The sequence below is a fragment of the Moschus berezovskii genome, chromosome 17, assembly GCF_049115385.1.
Source record: "Moschus berezovskii isolate FMDL1 chromosome 17, NW_MosBer_1.0, whole genome shotgun sequence".
In the NCBI taxonomy this organism is placed as follows: domain Eukaryota; kingdom Metazoa; phylum Chordata; class Mammalia; order Artiodactyla; family Moschidae; genus Moschus; species Moschus berezovskii.
In genome coordinates this window covers 27,987,384-28,005,571 of record NC_142476.1, presented here as the reverse complement: position 1 = coordinate 28,005,571, position 18,188 = coordinate 27,987,384, and the positions used below count along the sequence as shown (strand labels likewise).

Sequence of the window (18,188 nt, the reverse complement as noted above, 5' to 3'; positions counted from 1 at the left end):
TGTTGAATCCTCCCTACCTCCCCCTTCTCTGAAAGTTGGTATGTCCCAAGACCCGGTTCTGTACCTAGCAAGTCATTCTGTAGGTGTTGTCATCTAATGCCGCCACTTTGAGTACTGTCTGTCTGACTCATGGCTTTCAGATTTCTCTCTCTAGCTTGCACCTCTCCCTGCAATCCAGACTTGTATATCGTAGTAGCTGACTTGAAATCTTCACTCAGATGTTTCATTAGCATTTCAAACTTAAAATATCCAGAACTGAACTCCCAGTTTCCTTGCTCCCCAACCCTACACTTGTTCTTACCCTCTTCTTTGCTGTCTCAGTAAATGACAGCTTGATCTTCATAGCTGCCACAGCTTACACCCCGTGTCCAGTACATCAGTAACTGATCTGGTCTACCCTCAGAATACAGTCAGAATCTGATCACTGCTTGCTGCCACCACCCTGGACTACACTGCTGTTATCTCCAACCGGGGAGATTGCAAAACCCCCCAACTAGCCTTCTTGTCTCTCTGTACTCCCCTTCATAGTCCTGTCAATAAAGGAGCCAGAGTGATCCTTTTAAACGAGTAGTGAGATCATGTTACTCCCTCGTGCAGGATCCTCCAGTGGGTTTTCATCTCAGTGTCTTACAATGGCCTAAAGGCTGGCACGCTCGGCAGTCTCTCCCTTCCCTCAGCTTCTCTGACCTCATCCCCCGTCCTTTCCCTCTAGTTCAGTCTTACTTCAGCCACACTGACCTCTTCATCCTTCCCTGGAACTGGCCAGCACACCTGCCTCAGGTGTGTCCTTCCTGTCATATTCTTCCCCCAGATGCCTCCTCACTTCTTCATGCTTTCCCAGAACGTCACCTTATCTACATCGGTGAGGCCATCTCTGACACTGCATTAAATGCCGCTCCATTCCCGTGCTTTCTGTCCCTTGTTTTTTCTTTGTCATGTCGTTTATCATCTGACACACAGGATTTTCGTTTGTATTTTTGTTTTTTGTCTCTCCCTGACTCACTCCCACTCCTTACTGCATTGTAAGCCCCACTAAGTCGGGACCTTGTCTGTCTGCTTTTCTGCTGTAGCCCCAGTGCCTGGAATAGTGCCTAGGACAGTGGCATCATAGGTGCCCAGCAGATATTTGAGGAGTGAATGGGAGAATTTGGACTTGCAGTTATTAACACCAGTTATGGCTATTAACTGATCTAGTAGGTGACTGTGGTAAGAAATTACACTATTGTGAAAACCGAGAAAGACATTTTAGTACTTAAGATATTTTATGGTATTTGTAATTGTTTCTTCCACTGAGGACAGATATACAAATAGTTTATGATCTGGAGGCACAGAGAGCTGAATTTAAGACTAAACCTGGAGGGTAAAAGGCATTCTAGCAAAATGAAGGACTGGGTTTCTAAATAGCTTGTCATGATGGACTGTTAACTTAAATTCACTTAGCAAGTAGTTATTGAATGAATAAAAGTACGCTATGGGCTAACTTTTTGTGACTTTTTGTGTGTGGGGAGGATTTATTGGAAATTATCCTAGTCTATGACTATATTAGAATCTCTTATTTTTGCCAATCAGATTTTCTTTCTATTGATTTACAGTTCTTCAGTCTTCTGCTAGGGTTGGTAGTCAAAAATACTCAGATCTCAATAGTGTACAGATGTCACAGAGCAAGAGATAGCTACCCATAAAACTGGTGTCTTTTTTCCTTTTCATGCCTTGAACAATTAGACGTCTTTTTCATGTCTTAAAAAATATTAAAGTATGGGTTTTATTTATGGAACTTACATTTCATTGCCTGTTTATTTCTTTAGTATTACAGTTAACTACTTTCTTTATGTGATTCCATTAAATCTTACACATCACTCAGTTCCTTGTAGTTTAGAACTCTGATGTTCGGCAGAGTGGATTTTTTTGCCTCGGCTTGGACGAGTAGGAGTAAATCCTGGCTTCATTCCTTTAGCTTGGCTCAAAGATTTCAGGCATGCTTGTGACCTACTAGCCTGAATTAGGGCTGGTATTGAGTCTGCGAGCGTGAGGTTTGGGTTAATAAGTCATATGCCCAGTTCTTGGCTTGAAATTTCACTTGGAAATCTTGTCTCTTCTGGTAACAAATTCAAATAAAATGGCAGGATATACAAATTGAGATACATTTATCTGATGTTTCAGTAAAGGAAAATATCTGTAACCTCTTAACAGTAATTTGCACCTTTTTTGAAATTACCTTCCAAAAGTGTTTGATGTTCTAGTGTTCAGTTAAGAATTCTTTCTGTTCATGTAATAATTGTATGATGATTTCATATTTATTTAGTGTGTAAAGCAAATCAGTTTTGACCCTTCAATTTGCTGAAGAGTATGTAGCATTTTTGGATATTATCATTGGGGAACACAGGCCGGATTTTAGTTTTTGAGGATTGCTATACTCAGTTAGTGCCCATGGTCTTATTCAGCAGTCATGCTAAGTAGAAGTTTAGCAGGTGATAGGGAGAGAGTAAAACTGTCTTGTTTGCCTTGAACTTTAAATTTGGTCCTTTAGGGAAAAATCTAGTTTCCCCAAGAGATGAGGGGTTTATGTTCTCCCAAATCATGCCAATCCATTTTAAAACTCGAGTTTTCTCCTTAGCTTTCTTGTTATAGCCATACCATTATTTCTAATACATAGCCTGTGGTAGAGAATTTTATGAACTTTTAAAAAAATTCTAAAATGGTTATCTTCACTTTGTCTATTTTACCCACCTGCTTTGTTCCGTTTCCCCACGACAGCTTGGAATGGAAACTGTCTGTATCCCAGCGCCACTCATCTCAGCCTGTCTTTCTGTCATGATGGGCTCGTATGTGATGGAATGTGCCTTCTGCATGTACTTGGAAATTTGAACGCTTTGTTTATTCATTTGAAAGGGATGCTTTCTCCAGTTGTGGATGCTGCTGCATTTGTTTTAATAAATCCAGTGAAAGAACCATTTCATGGAAAGCTGAGGATGTTACTTGTCCTCCTTTGTTAGTTGTGCTAATTCAGTTGCAGTTCCTGTGGGACTGTCCACTTACACTGTTGGCATTTAGCTGATTGACAAGAGAGAGGGCATAACAGGAGCAGGATAAGAAGTTTTTAAAGACGATCTATTTTGAAGATGAGAATTGAGCCACAGAAACTAGCCTCTCAGCAGGCAATTAGGGCTGAGTCTCCTGACAGTTGGATTGACTCCATGTACCCAGATCACCTCCCAACACATTCTGTCTGTGCTTGATGGTTCCTCTCCATGCTTTCTGATCACCCATCTGTGTCCACTTGAGGATCCCACATTCAGCATTAACTTGGCCCTGGGTCATCTTGATTGGCGAGGCCGTATTTGTACAATCTGTCTGCTGAGGTGGAACAATAACAGCTGGTATGCAGCTGTACACGTTGTCCTGGGAACTCCTGCTTCAGCCAGCAGTTATCCTAACAAAATTGGAAACGTTGTCAAGTAGTTGTTTTCTGCGACTACTGTTTGTGTTAACTGTTTGGAGACTCCCCTTTAGTAGCCTAAATATCTCCCGTCTCTAATCGACTTTCTGTGCTCCAACCTCATTAAAGTTTCGTACTCCCAGGTGGCCCTAGTGGTAAAGAATCTGCCTGCCAGTGCAGGAGATGCAGGAGACATGGGTTTGATCCCTGGGTCGGGATGATCCCCTGGTATCGGAAATGGCAACCCACTCCAGTATCCTTGCATAGAAAACTCCATGGACAAGAGGAACTGGCAGGCTACAGTCCAGAGAGTTGCAGAGAGTCGGACACAACTAAGCACGTGTGCATGTCTATCTCAGATCAAGGCTGACTGCAAAGAGAGCAGTCACTTTCTGATCTTGAGGAGAGAGCATATAAGAACAGCAGTGGATCAGTGACTCCTAATACGATACTTCAGAATGAGCTCGTTCTGTTCTAGTACAGGCCATGCAAGGGCATGTTGAAATTCCGTGCAGCTCTGAACGTCCATTGTCGTTCATTACTTCTCTGTAAGGGACGCTATTGCACAACGTCCCCATGGAATTCTCTGAGCCGCACATAACAGAGAAGCATTCATGTTCCACCGCAGTCAGTACTTGACTCCAGTTCTGAGACAGGAATGGTTTCTCCCCTACTCAGAGAGATGAGAAATACTTCACCATGGAGGAGGCTGACGCAGAATTCCTTGGCTCGACCCTGTGTGAACAGAGGCTGGATTCTCATTGTCCAGGCTGTGGTCCCTTCCTCGTCTGTCAATCCCTTGGCCACATGCACTGTAGGGTTCAGAGCAGGAAGTATTAGTTAACTTTGTGTGTTTGGTTCTGAACATCTGCACTTGAGTCTTTTTGTTTATGGAAGGAATGTGGCAGCGAGGGGTGAGGGTGGGAGACAGCAGAACATTCACAAGCTAAATATTTTCTTGAGGGTGTGAATATCCAGGGTTAGTCTTCATATGCGTGAAAGCGAGGTGAAGGGGGAAGACCTTCTAGCTGTATAGTGTCTGGAATACTTTCCAGACAAAATCTTACTGATTTTCTCATTGCTTGGCTTGGCTCCTTTACTTTGAAGTCATATTGTCTACTTTCGTGTGCCCCCACGTTGTGAAGATAATATAGTAGCTGTCATTGGACTGGAAAAACATGGAGCTAGTCCTCTTTTTATATTAAATGGTAGAGGAATGAGACCTTCTTGCTCTGTCTCCTGTGAAATGAGTGGGATGGACAGATGAGGAGCAGGGAAGTGTAATGAGAGAGAAGAGAGTGTGAACAAGCATGTGACCGATCTCAACTGTAGTTGTTTAAGGAAATAAAAACTAGCTCCTAAGTTTCCAATTCTTGATTATTCATGATTACAGGTAGTTCCAGATAACACAGAATATTCAAGCCATGACTGTTCCACTCCACGTTCTGTATTTACTTTCTTATTTGTTTATTTTTGGGGCCACACCTCACATGCAGGATCTTAGTTCCCTGACCAGGGATCAAACCTATGCCACCTGCAGTGGCAGTGTGGTTTTACCCACTGGACTGCCAGGGAAACCCTTGAAGAAGCACCAGTCCTCCTGCACTGTCCATCCATTGCACCTGTACAGTGGGAACTAAGTGCTCCTCTAGAAAATCACACCTCCTCGAAGTTGTCCACGCCCGTACCTGGCAGCCTTGTCTCTCCCGCGTGTCTTCTTTCTCTCCCGTTAGCTTTCTGCTAGTTTCTGTCTTGGGTCTCCATTCTCTTCAGACATTCCCCACAGGCTTTGCCCTCAGCCCCTTAGCAGGTACCCTTGATTGTCACTGCACAGAAAATATAGTCATCAGTTCAAATGCTTTCAACTTCCATCCCCTAAAGCCTACTGAACCCCTTGCATTTGCACTCAGGTAGAAAGCACGGTGCAGGCGTCTTGCCGTGTGGAGCCAGTCCTTTCACAGTGCTGAGTCACATTCTTGTTTCCCAGCCTCGTTTCTACAGTCTCTCCCTTTCTGCTGTCTGGAGCACGACAGCAGTATCTCCTTGTGTCTTCTGTCGCCTTAAAGGAGGGCATCTTCCCCTGGCCCTGTACCCCTCCAACTTTATGGTCTTCTCTTTCTCCTCCGCTTTATCGAGATGTCAGACCAGGCTGGCTGCACTCCCTGTGTCTGCATTTCCACTACCTGTCTGCCATGGGTTCTCACATCCAGTTCAGTAAGATCCCTGCCAGTGGGACTATCCTCACTAAGCACAGCAGTGACCTCTTTTTTTTTTTAAATATAAATTGATTTACTTTACAATATTGTGGTGGTTTTGCCGTACATGGACGTGAATCCGCCACGGGTGTACATGTGTTCCCCATCCTGAACCCCTCTCCCACCTCCCTGCAGTGACCTCTTTGTGGCTTGAAGCTAGTGGATGCTGCTTAGTCGTTGTCTTACTTGACTTGCTCAGCAGATTTCAACACCACTGATTATCTGTTTCCCTCTTGGCTTCCATGATATTTGTGCTCTCTGACTTGCCCTCCTCCCTCTGGTCTTCATAGTCCCCTCTGTCACTTCTTCTTCTGGCTGTGCTTTAAATGTTGATGCTCTTCAGCATGATCCCCAAAGTCAGCTCTCTTCTCACTCAACACTCCTGCCCTCGTTGGTTGCAATCATGGACACGTCTTCATTATCCAGCTGCAGGCTAATGAGTCCTAGATATTCTTTTAACTTTGAAAAAACTAAAAAAAAGAAAAATTTTTTGGCCACACTGTGGGGCATCTTAGTTTCCCGACCAGGGACTGGACCTGTGCCCCCTGCATTGGAAGCTTGGAGTCTTAACTGCTGAACCACCAGGGAAGTCCTTGAATCCCAAATCTGTATCTCCATCTTAGACGTCTCTCTTGGGCCTTCAGATCATTCAATCCAACTCCCTACCAGACGTTTTTTTTCTTGTCTCGGGGACCATCAGTTCAATTCAGTTCAGTCGCTCAGTCAGGTCCGACTCTTTGTGACCCCATGAATCACAGCACGCCAGGCCTCCCTGTCCATCACCAACTCCCGGAGTTCACTCAAACTCATGTCCACAGAGTCGGTGATGCCATCCAGCCATCTCGTCCTCTGTCGTCCACTTCTCCTCCAGCCCCCAATCCCTCCCAGCATCAGACTCTTTTCCAGTGAGTCAACTCATCGCATGAGGTGGCCAGAGTATTGGAGTTTCAGCTTTAGCATCAGCCCTTCCAATGAACACCCAGGATTCATCTCCTTTAGAATGGACTGGTTGGATCATCTTGTGTATCCAAGACAGAACACATCTCCCAATCGTGCCTCCACTCCTTCCTCCAATTTTGCCTAACCTCCTTTGTTATCTATTGCAGTGGATGGTGTGGTATGTCTCTCCATTTGGTTGTTTTTAAACTAGGAAACTGAATGTTAATCCTACCGCCTTATGGAACACGTAGAAGGAACTTCAGCAATGAAACTGAATGTCAATAGGGTAAAAGTCGAGAAGGCTGTCAGAAATGACTTCTGCTTCCCTCCGTCACTTACCAAATTATTATTGATATTGAGGTCTGGTAACTGTATGTCTGAGAGTCTAAGCATGCATACACACAGCTACATGTCACCCAAGTCCATTCATTTCTATCTATTCCAGCTGTCCCTGTATTGAGTTCAGCCACTATTAGCCAGGATTATTGCCACATCTTTCTAACAGTTCTTCCCACCTTTAGTCCTGTCCCTTCTAACCTAATCGCCACACAGTGGCCAGAATGATCTTTCTAAAAATCAAACCTGATCATCCATTTCTTGACGTAAATCCGTCAGCTGGCTTGTCAGTGGGAGTTGAAGTTGCTCTTTAGCATGGCCTCAGGCCCAGCATGCCATGCTTGCTAGCTGCCTTGTCTCCAGCCACCCTCCCCAGTCCTAGCTGTACTCCAGCCCTCTGTGTCCTGTGTCCTCTGTTCCATCTGCCTGGACGACTGGCCTCTATTGGCCTAGCTAATCTCTCTGCATTTCTCAGGTCTTGGGTTTAGATGTCACTTCCTCTCGAAAATGTTTCTTGACCTCATAAATGTGGGTGAGGTGACTTTCCTCCAGGCTCTCCAAACCTCATGTCCTTCTCCATCGTAGCATTCATCACATGGAATTGCAGTGGTTGGCATCCACGACTGGGTTGGCCGCAACACCAAATGTCATGCATGTGTCCATCTTGTGTGGAATGTGGGAGCCTCCTTTCCAGATAGCCACAGACTGCCACCTCTTTCAACCGCAGCTGAAAGTTAGAATGAAAAAAGCAGCTCTGAAAATGAGGCGTGGGGAGACAGGGCCAGTGCCAGCAAGCTAGGCTGCTTCAGAGCTTAATGCTAGCAGAGTTGCTTTTCTGATGTTCCATGCCGACACTGAGTGACCACATATTCCTGTTTCTTTCAGCGTGTGGCTTTGTGGTGCAGATGTTTGTCTGGGACACTGGATACCCAGATCCATTTTACCTTCTCTTCTTTGATCCATCCTCCTGCAGATTGGGTTGCTAAAAGACAATGAAGTCGCAGAAATGTAGTCAGAATAGAAAAGCAAGGGTAATCTATAATCCAAAGATTAGTGAGTAAGCCTTTGAACATCCCAAGCCACGTACTCATGAGTAACTAAATTGTTTTACCATTCCAGAATGTTTTAGATAGTCTCTGGAATGCCATTGATCCTGTATTATAACCTCGCCCTCATTCACAGGTGACGTCTTTACATTTTTGACCCAGTATAGAGATACAGGTTCAATTTGCACTCCTCTAACTGAAGCTCCAATACTTTGGCCACCTCGTGTGACGATTTGACTCACTGGAAAAGACTCTGATGCTGGGAGGGATTGGGGGCGGGAGGAGAAGGGGACAACAGAGAATGAGATGGATGGATGGCATCACCAACTCGATGGACATGAGTCTGAGTGAACTCTGGGAGTTGGTGATGGACAGGGAGGCCTGGCGTGCTGTGATTCATGGGGTCGCGGAGAGTTGGACACGACTGAGCGACTGAACTGAATTGAACTGAACTGAACGGGAGTGTTGTAAGCTGTATTTGCATGACCTGTGTCCACAGTGTTATACTGCTTCCTAGGTAGAAGGTCCAGGTTTGTGTTCTGTTCTTTGGCAACTTTATCAGGTAGGCCCTTGTGCAATCAGGCTTTTGTGTGTGAACATCTCCAGGATCCTAGTTCACGAATTCTCTTCTGTACTGTCTTATAGTAATGCTTTCTATTTGTATGCTTCTATAAGGGTTGGACACGACTGAGCGACTTCACTTTCACTTTTTACTTTCACACATTGGAGAAGGAAATGGCAACCCACTCCAGTGTTCTTGCCTGGAGAATCCCAGGGATGGGGAAGCCTGGTGGGCTTCCGTCTATGGGGTCACACAGAGTCGGACACGACTGAAGTGACTTAGCAGCAGCAGCAGCTGTTTAGTTGCTAAGTCATATCCAACTCTTTGTGACCCCATGGATTCTAGCCCACCAGGCTCCATGGGATTTTCCATGCCAAGAATACTGGAGTGGGTTGCCATTTCCCTCTCCAGAGGATCTTCCTGACCCAGGGATCAAACCCAGGTCTCATGCTTGGCAGGCAGATTCTTTACCACTGAGCCACCTCTGATAATGGTACTGAGAAACAACCAGCTGGCCTAGTGTTCAACCACCGTAATGCTACCAAAAACCTGAGAGCCTTAGCATTTACAGCTCAGACTAGATTGAAGAGACAATTATCTTTACGCTATAATTTCATGATTATATATACAATTATATATAAAAACATATATATACAATTTCATGACTATATATAAAATTCAGGATATATATATGATATAAACTCTATATACAATTTTATAACTAATCAAGTATATGCAGATATGCAGAATCTTAGTTTGACCTTCCAACAACTCCTCGAGATAGGTGGCTGAGGGATCATCACTCTCATTGTTTTATTTTTGAAAAAAAAAAAAAAAGTATTGATGTATAGTTGATTTACAATATTGTGTTAATTTTTGCTGTACAGCGTGGTGATTCAGTTATATATTTTTTTTCTTTTTCGTATTCTCTTCCACTATGGTTTCTCACAGGATATTGAATATAGTTCCCTGTGCTGTAAGTAGGACCTGTTATTTATCCATTCTGTACATAATAGTTTGCATTTACTAATCCAAAACTCCAAATCTTTCCCTCCCCAACCCCCACCTCCCCCATGGCAACCACAAGTCTGTTCTCTGTGTCTGTATCATCCTCATTTCTACAGAGGAGAAAGTACTAGAGATCCCACAGGGTCTGTACTTTGGTCTTGCAGTACCCAGACCTGTGTTTTTTTCCTTCATGCATACATCTTTATGTTCAAGATCTTATGTGCGTGAATGTGTTTCACGTACATGGGTACAGTTAAACCCCTCTTTTAAGATCTGGACCATAGAGTCAGATTTGGCTCGTCTGATCAGTTTTAACTGACTTGAAGAAGAGAGCCTGGACGTACAGCCTGCACTTCCCCACCCAGGTTGAACTCACCCACTCAGTCCTGGATGGAGTAGCAGGGTGGCAGCAGGCCTCCCCCACCTGGCGGAGGAGGGGCGCTCTGAGGAGTGAGGGAGAGGTGAGGGGGGCCCAGCTGCAGAGAGGAGGGAGGACAGGAGATTCCAGGCCACACACGAGCATCACTCCCCCACAGGGGTGAGTGGGCGTGAGGAAGTGAGACAATGGTAGGAGTCTGTCCTCAACACTTGCGAGAGTGCAGGAACTCCTCCGCTGCCGGTCCTGGAGGAGGGGTCCTCCTGGGAAGTTGATTCACACAGAAGAGACCCCCTGTGTCTGACACATCTTGTCCCCCAAAGTGTACAGCCTGGGACTGAGGAGGTAGTTGTGCTCGAGAAACCCTTCTTGACAAAAACTGATGGAAAGACCCACTTGTGAATGAATGGCATTTAAAACCAGTTTACACGTTATCTTTTCTTTTTTTCTCTTTTTTTTAAGATTAATTATTTTAATTGGAGGCTGATTACTTTACAGTATTGTGGTGGTTTCTGCCATACTGCACAGTGCCTTTCTTACCCACCTGAAGTCCTGCTGGTCAGCACCCACGCTGGCCCAGCCATCAGACCGTGTTCCGGTCTGGCTGCCCCACGGCGCTGCCAGACCTAGTGACCGGGTTGTTCCCTGCTCGGCACTCACGTCCCAGATATTCTCTTCTGAGTACAGCTCTTTTAAACTGCCTTTCTCTTCTCTGTCTCTCTCTCAGTGTTTTTGTCTTTGTTCAGCGACTGGAGAAATTTTTTTTTTCTTCATTCCTACTCAACTCCTGATGTTATCTCTCAAATTTCTCTTCAGAATCTGGTAAAGAAAGAAAGATTAGTCCTGATGATACTCTTCTTGCATTAAGAAGAGAAATTAAAATGAATAAAGAACGAGTTTTTTAAAATCTTGGAAGTACCCAGAAGAAAGCTAGCAAATGTTTTCCTTTCTGTCTTTTAATTAAGCTTTTGCAGAAGCAACAGCATTGAGGATAAAATGCACTTTTTCACTTAATTTTACTTTCATTTCAAGTATAAATACATAATATATACTGTCATTTTTCATGGGAAGCAAAATTTCAACAGCACGCATCGTAAATGGGCTTTTATGAGCCAGCTTCTGAGCCCAGCTACAGCGTATGTCTGTGGGAAAACACGCACTGTTTCCAGACTGAGAACAGCCTGTTGGGCACAGCCAGCATGTCATGCGTTCTGGAGCCCTCTTAGTCTAGTGTGCATAGGGTGGTTTGTATCCTCTGTCTTTGTCGAGTTCCAAAGCAGAGTGGGATAGAGGAGGGTTCTTCGCTTCATCCGCGTGACTTACAAACATCCACGTGTTCGCCCCCACAGGAAAAGCATTTGACATCACATACGTGCGCCTTAAGTTCCACACCAGCCGCCCGGAGAGCTTCGCCATTTACAAGCGCACACGGGAGGACGGGCCCTGGATCCCTTACCAGTACTACAGCGGTTCCTGCGAGAACACCTACTCGAAGGCAAACCGCGGCTTCATACGGACGGGAGGCGACGAGCAGCAGGCCTTGTGCACAGATGAGTTCAGCGACATTTCTCCTCTCACTGGGGGCAACGTGGCCTTTTCAACCCTGGAAGGACGGCCCAGCGCCTACAACTTCGACAATAGCCCTGTGCTGCAGGTAGGCACCCGGAGCTCGGCCTGGCAGCCGCTGAGTTGTTCCACGTGCAGGGCGCGGGAAGATCATGATAGTGGGGGCCCGCGGGCCTGCTTTTGGAGTAAGGGTCAGGACAGACAGCTGGACTTTATTCTGCTCTCCTGTGTGCTCTTAGTAAGTGTACCGCCGCCCTGTTGATGTTTGTTCTTGTGCTTGCGTGCACATGTATCCTGGGATGTAGACTTAACAGATATTTTTAAATGCTGAGCAGTTTTAACTTGCAACTCTGTATTTGCAGTGGAAATATTTTGCTCCTCTACCTTCTTTTTGAAGGAGGGTATTTGAATGAATCTGCTGGGTTGTTTTTTTTTTTGTATCCTGTCTTACCTCTTTGATTTGAGAAAATAAAAAAAAGACTTATCTTTTAATGTTGGCAAGAGGGAACAACTGAAATAAGATGTTTAAGAACTCTACCATCCTTTGCTATTTTTAAAAAAGTTTTTATTTCTTTTTGGCTGTGCTGGGTCTTCGTTGCTGCATGGGTTCTTCTCTAGTCGTGATGAGTGGGGGCTACTCTTCCTTGTCGTGTGCAGGCTTCTCACTGCAGTGCCTTCTCTTGTTCCTGGGCACGGGCTGTGGGGCGTGCGGGCTCCCGTAGTGGCAGCACATGGGCTCAGAAGTTGCGGTTCCCAGGCTCCGGAGCACAGGTTCAGTAGTTGTGGCGCATGGGTTTAGTTGCTTCCTGGCATGTGGGATCTTCCGGGATGAGGAATCAAACCCATGTCTCCTGCATTGGCAGGTGGGTTCTTTATCACTGAGCCACCAGGCAAGTCCCCTTTATTATTTTACAAGGAAATTTTGGTTGTCTGGCACTGTTGCTAATCATTATGAAAACTCTTCATCACCTAAAGGCATTGGCTTTTATGTCGAGATGTGAATTTAGCTACCCTGGTGTAGTGCTTAAGGATGGTGATAGAAACTTGTCCCTATGTGGCCATCGATTCAGAGTTCTTTTTTCGTGAATTCTGTGTGCATGTTCCTTATGCACTACAGTTTGGAATCTCTCTGTATTGCTTAGATGTCTGTGACTTTCTTATGTTCTGGCTGTTGATTTTGGAGAGGCGAATGAGTGTCCTGCCACCCTCAGCACACTCACACCGATCAGAGATGCTTCCGTCACGTGGCTGACGCTAACATCTAAATGGGGGCAGCCCATGTTAATTTGCTGTGACTGGATGTGGGTTTGCAAGTGCTGCATATACTTTATGAAGAGCTGTTGTGACTTCTAAGTAGGGAATGCCCCTGTTTTTCTGGGCGTTATGCCTTTGTAGCCTCTCTTTCTCTCTCTTTGAAATTTTTTATGGTCAAGGACTCTTTGTCTAATTTGGCTGTGTGGCTTTGGACAGTGGAAAAAGATGAGACTATATTCTGTCTGAGTCCAATTCCTCCCTTCCATTGTACTTCTGTTGCTTGCTGGGGGAGTCATAAATCTTGATTTTGGTAAACTCTGAGGGTTCTGGTGAGCAGTGAGTATGTTTGCAAAGACCTTTCAGAAAATTTCTTTCAATGGCAGGAAAATGTATTCAAAATAAATGGCAGAAAGAATAACTGACTCTAGTAGATGAATAAACAGATTACCTAGGGGAGAAATGATCTACAAATACTCATTTAAAAAAATTTTTTAAATTTATTTTTAATTGGAGGATAATTGCTTTACAAGGTTGTGTGGGTTTCTGCCGTACAACAATGTGAATCAGCCATAAGTGTACATACATCCCCTCCCTCCCACCCCTCCAGTCATCACAGAGCGCTGAGCTGAGCTCGCTGTGTTGCATGGCAGCTTCCCACTAGCTGTCTGTGTTACGCATGGTAGTGTATGTCAGTGCTGCTCTCTCAGTTCATCCCGCCCTCTTTTTCCCCTGCTGTGTCCACAAGTCTAAGGTGATCAACTGGCATATGTTTCCTGGCTTTGATTCTTTCTACACAAGTTACTATGTTTTACTGTCCTGGAGAGGGACCATGTAGTCAGTAGGAAAAAGCAGTGAGGTAATGTGACTGTGGTTTTCTCACCCCTTTGCTAACTGTATGCCTTGTGAACTTGTCTTAAATCAGTTCCCCAGCTGTAGGAGTTCTGATGTTTCTTATTCTTCACGCCTCAGAAACTCATGAGACTAAATGTGACAAAAGGCAGGCATTCACAATAGATTTGGTCAGTTGGTATCATTATGCAGAAACATCAGTTATGTGTCTCTGGATGTAAGAGCTCTGACTCTGATATACAGCTGCCAAGGAAGGGTAACTGATCTGACTGGTAGCCGATCTGACAGTGAGTACAGAGGCAGATGACTCCTGCCCTCATTGCTCCTTGCGCCTCCCTGTAAAAGTTGTGATCTCTCAGAAACCTTCCTGGTTTCAGTGTTGAATATTGCTGAGCATGTAGTGATTTATAATAATGATTAGCATTTATTATAGCACTTACTATAGTGTGCCTTAGTGTGCCAAGTGTTGTTCTAAGCCCTTTAGATACATTAAAATATTAACACATTTAACTCTCCCAGTAACTCTATAAGGTAGACACTTTTATTATCTCCATTTTACAGATGAGGAATCAGAGGCCCAGAAAAAAATAAAATCACTTGCCCCAAATTACACTGTTTCTAGCCACTGAACTGGGATTCAAAACCTAGAAAGTCTAGTTCTAGAGTCTTGTTTTCTTTAAGATGCCCGTTGTGAAAGAAAAAGTCAGATTCAGCTCTTGAGAAGCTTTTATTCAAGAAAAGCTGTCATAAAGTTGAAGCCTGTCAAAGATACAAGTGCTAAACACAGAGATCTGTTCAGCTATTTACACTACAGACGACTAAAAGATTCCTGACATTGTGACTGTGAGTGGGAGTTGTTATTGGAGTTCCAAGTTTGGATATGGGGAAATCACCATCTCGTCTCCTTTCTAATTATACATGGAGGCTTCACGGAGATTAGCCTTGATGAGCTCTTTATGTTGTTCTATCTGCCAGGTGTTTGGCATGGTGTAAGCAGTGATTCTTAATCAGGGGTGTGCCTCCCTGTCTCATGTGAAGCCTTCTGAAAACATGCCTTCAGCTCTGCGCTTGGCTTGTGAGGTCTCCGTTGGTGATGCTGAGATGCAGTCCCAGGAGAGGACTGAAAGTGGATGTGGCATCTTTGGGTCATGATATGTAATATACCACTCTAAAACCTAATGGTTTTAAACAGCCATGATTTGTTTCTCATGATTCTGTGTTGGCCTGAGGTCACTCCCTGGCCAGTCAGCTGGGATGCGTGCTGGGTTTATCTTCTCCCTGTCATCTTACCTCCTAAAGAGGCTAGACTAGGCTCCTTCATGTGATGGTGAAAGTATTCAAGAGGGTAAGTCCCAGTGCACGCATATATATCAATCCTCTGCTTGTGTCACATTCACTGATGTTTCTTTGGCCAAAGCAAGTCATTTGCCAACCTAGAATCAGTGTGAAAAGGGAATACACAGGGCTTGGACACTGGCAGACATGATTCCTCGGTATCATTGTTAAAATTACCCCAGATGTAAACATCTGACTAAAATTAGCTCAATGAAAGGGCATTTATTATAAGCACACAGATTTCATAAAACATAGGGGAAAACTGTATAACCTTCTTTCTTGTCCTCTGCCATTATGATATACCTGCCATCTTGATCAGTTGTAGTTTCTGCCAGTCTGCCCATTTGCTTGTTGTTCAGTGGCTAGGTCATGTCCAACTCTTTGCCTTCCCATGAACTGCAGCACGCCAGACTTCCCTGTCCCTCACTGTCTCCTTGAGTTTGCTCACACTCATGTCCATTGAGTCAGTGATGCCATCCAACCATCTCATCCCCTGCTGTCGCCTTCTCCTCCTGCCCTCAATGTTTGCAAGCATCAGGGTCTTTTCCAGTGAGTCAGTTCTTTGCATCAGGTGGCCATAGAATTGGGGCTTCAGCTTTAGCACCAGTCCTTTCAATGAATATTCAGGGTTGGTTTCCTTTAGGATTAACTGGTTTGATCTCCTTGCTGTCTAAAGGACTTACAAGGGTCTTCTCCTTGGTGGATGTTAATCTGAGCACCAAATATATGCTAACCAGCAGTGAACAAATACAAAAAATTCCTGCCCTGTGGAGCTTATAATCTGATGTGGCAGTGGTGGGGTGGGCAGGTGGTGGTGATGGAAACAGGCAGTTTTAATAAAATAATGATGGGAAATAGGGAGTCGGAGGTCATGGTAGTGGTGGCAGTTTTAGATAGCATGGCCAGGGAAGGCCTCACAAGAAGCGACATTTGGGAAGGGTCCGGACAAAAGAGCACGTCTGATTGGTTCAGGCCAGTGTAATGATTGATTGCTTTGTACTGGGGTGTGTCTCCCAGATCTGTCAGTAGTGGTTGGGGTAAAAGGGAAAGGGAGATGGAACAAGATGGGCAGGAGGAGGCAATGACCTGCATATTGAATTTGGTTGTGGCGCTTTGTGAACTCTTGTGTTGGCTTCTCTAGGCTGGCTTTGGGGTGTTGATATAGAGTGGAAAGACGGGACATGTGTATTGAGTACCTAATGTATGCTGAGTATTGAAAAGTGTATTTCATTTAAGCCTTTCTACAGCCTTGTGAAGAAACTAGTAGTAGTTCTGCCTTGGGGGATTCTGAGTGGTGAAGTAACAACTTAGATCCAAGAAGGGAAGAGTCAAGGAGAAACATATAAGGATATTAAAGGAAGTCTTTGAGTAGTGTAATAGATTTAACGCCAGAAGAAGACGTGAGTTAAACGGCACATTAACTGTTCAGGAGATTTTGTCACACACATGTCTCTTCTGTTCAGTGCCTTTACCATCTTTTCTGTGTTTTTATTTTCTGACAGGAATGGGTAACGGCCACTGACATCAGAGTCACTCTTAATCGCCTGAACACTTTTGGAGATGAAGTGTTTAACGACCCCAAAGTTCTCAAATCCTATTATTATGCAATCTCTGATTTTGCTGTGGGTGGTAGGTAAGTAAGCCATTAAATAACCTTGAAAGCCATAGAAGCTTTGGTGTAGGAGTGAATCTAGCCACTTGTTTACAACCGCATTAGTAATGTTGTTAGACCTCCTTATCCTGGAAACAAAGTAACTAGGTTTTCTAAAACCTTGTCCAATCAACACGTTCAGTTCAGTCGCTCAGTCGTGTCCGACTCTGTCTGACCTTTCCCCATGAATCGCAGCACGTCAGGCCTCCCTGTCCATCACCAACTCCCGGAGTTCACCCAAACTCATGTGCGTCAAGTCGGTGATGCCATCCAGCCATCTCATCCTCTGTCGTCCCCTTCTCCTCCTGCCCCCAAACCCTCTTTTCCAATGAGTCATCTCTTCGCATGAGGTGGCCAAAGTATTGGAGTTTCAGCCTCAGCATCAGTCCTTCCAATGAACACCCAGAACTGATCTCCTTTAGGATGGACTGGTTGGATCTCCTAGCAGTTCAAGGGACTCTCAAGAGTCTTCTCCAACACCACAGTTCAAAAGCATCAATTCTTCGGCGATCAGCTTTCTTCACAGTCCAACTCTCACATCCATACATGACCACGGGAAAAACCATAGCCTTGACTAGACGGGACCTTGGTTGGCAAAGTAATATCTCTGCTTTTTAATACACTATCTAGGTTGGTCATAACTTTCCTTCCAAGGAGCAAGTGTCTTTTAATTTCATGGCTGCAATCACCATCTGCAGTGATTTTTGGAGCCCTCCAAAAATAAAGTCTTGACACTGTTTCCACTGTTTCTCCATCTATTTCCCATGAAGTGATGGGACCCATCAACACATTAGTGAATTCTTATTGAGCATTTAAATGCAAAGCCCTATGACAGGCACTGTGAAGCTACTGAGAAAGTGTGGGACTGACACTCACCTTCTGAGAAGGACCTGACCTTCTAGGATCCTGCAGATGAATGAGGCAGGCGCTATGTGAATGCGTGAAAAGTTAAATGCTAGTACAGTCATATGCTTTAGATAAAGAGATGTCATATGTCAGAGAATGCTTACAGGACAGTCAGGCTAGAGAAGCAGATCTAATCTAAGCTAGGCCTCGAAGAATAGGTAGGGTTTAGATAAGGAGAGAGGATGTCTGGGTTGGGTGCAGGAGGATGGACATGTTGTGAGCAAAAGTTTAGAGTTGAAAGAATCTAAATCTCCTTGATGGAAGGAACATCTTACATGAATTTGTAGAGTTGTAAACCAGAGAGAGTTTGATAGCCAGGGACCTTAGACAGTGGGCCAAGAATCTTGGACTGACTTCTCCTTGTATTAGCCTATGAAGTCTCCAGAGCAGAAACATGATTTTTGTATGCTATGTTCCTGGTGTGGGATTGATGCTCAGGGGAAGCTGATGGAAGCTATAACCAGTGAGAAATCATGTACTCTTTTGGAGTAGGGCTCTGATATAAGAACAGTAGATTAGGAAGATGAGCTGCAGGCAGAGTGAAAGTAGAGTATGATTGAGAGAATTTTATATTCCTGTTATGATGCTGTCATCTAGGTGTTAGGTGACAAATGCCTGACTTTGGGGTGGTGACAACAGAGTAGAAAGGAACATTTAGGTGCATTTTGT

The 18,188-nt window shown here is 44.6% G+C and overlaps 1 protein-coding gene across 1 annotated transcript in view; it reads left to right on the top strand.

Annotated features, from left to right (window-relative positions):
* Nucleotides 1–18,188, top strand: part of LAMC1 (laminin subunit gamma 1) — a 123,486-nt gene that overhangs the window by 65,812 nt on the left and 39,486 nt on the right. Inside the window, exons 2-3 of the mRNA XM_055419128.2 lie at nucleotides 11,308–11,612; nucleotides 16,465–16,595. Of these exons, the coding sequence (XP_055275103.2) occupies nucleotides 11,308–11,612; nucleotides 16,465–16,595 (436 nt within the window). The remainder of the gene's footprint in view (nucleotides 1–11,307; nucleotides 11,613–16,464; nucleotides 16,596–18,188) is intronic.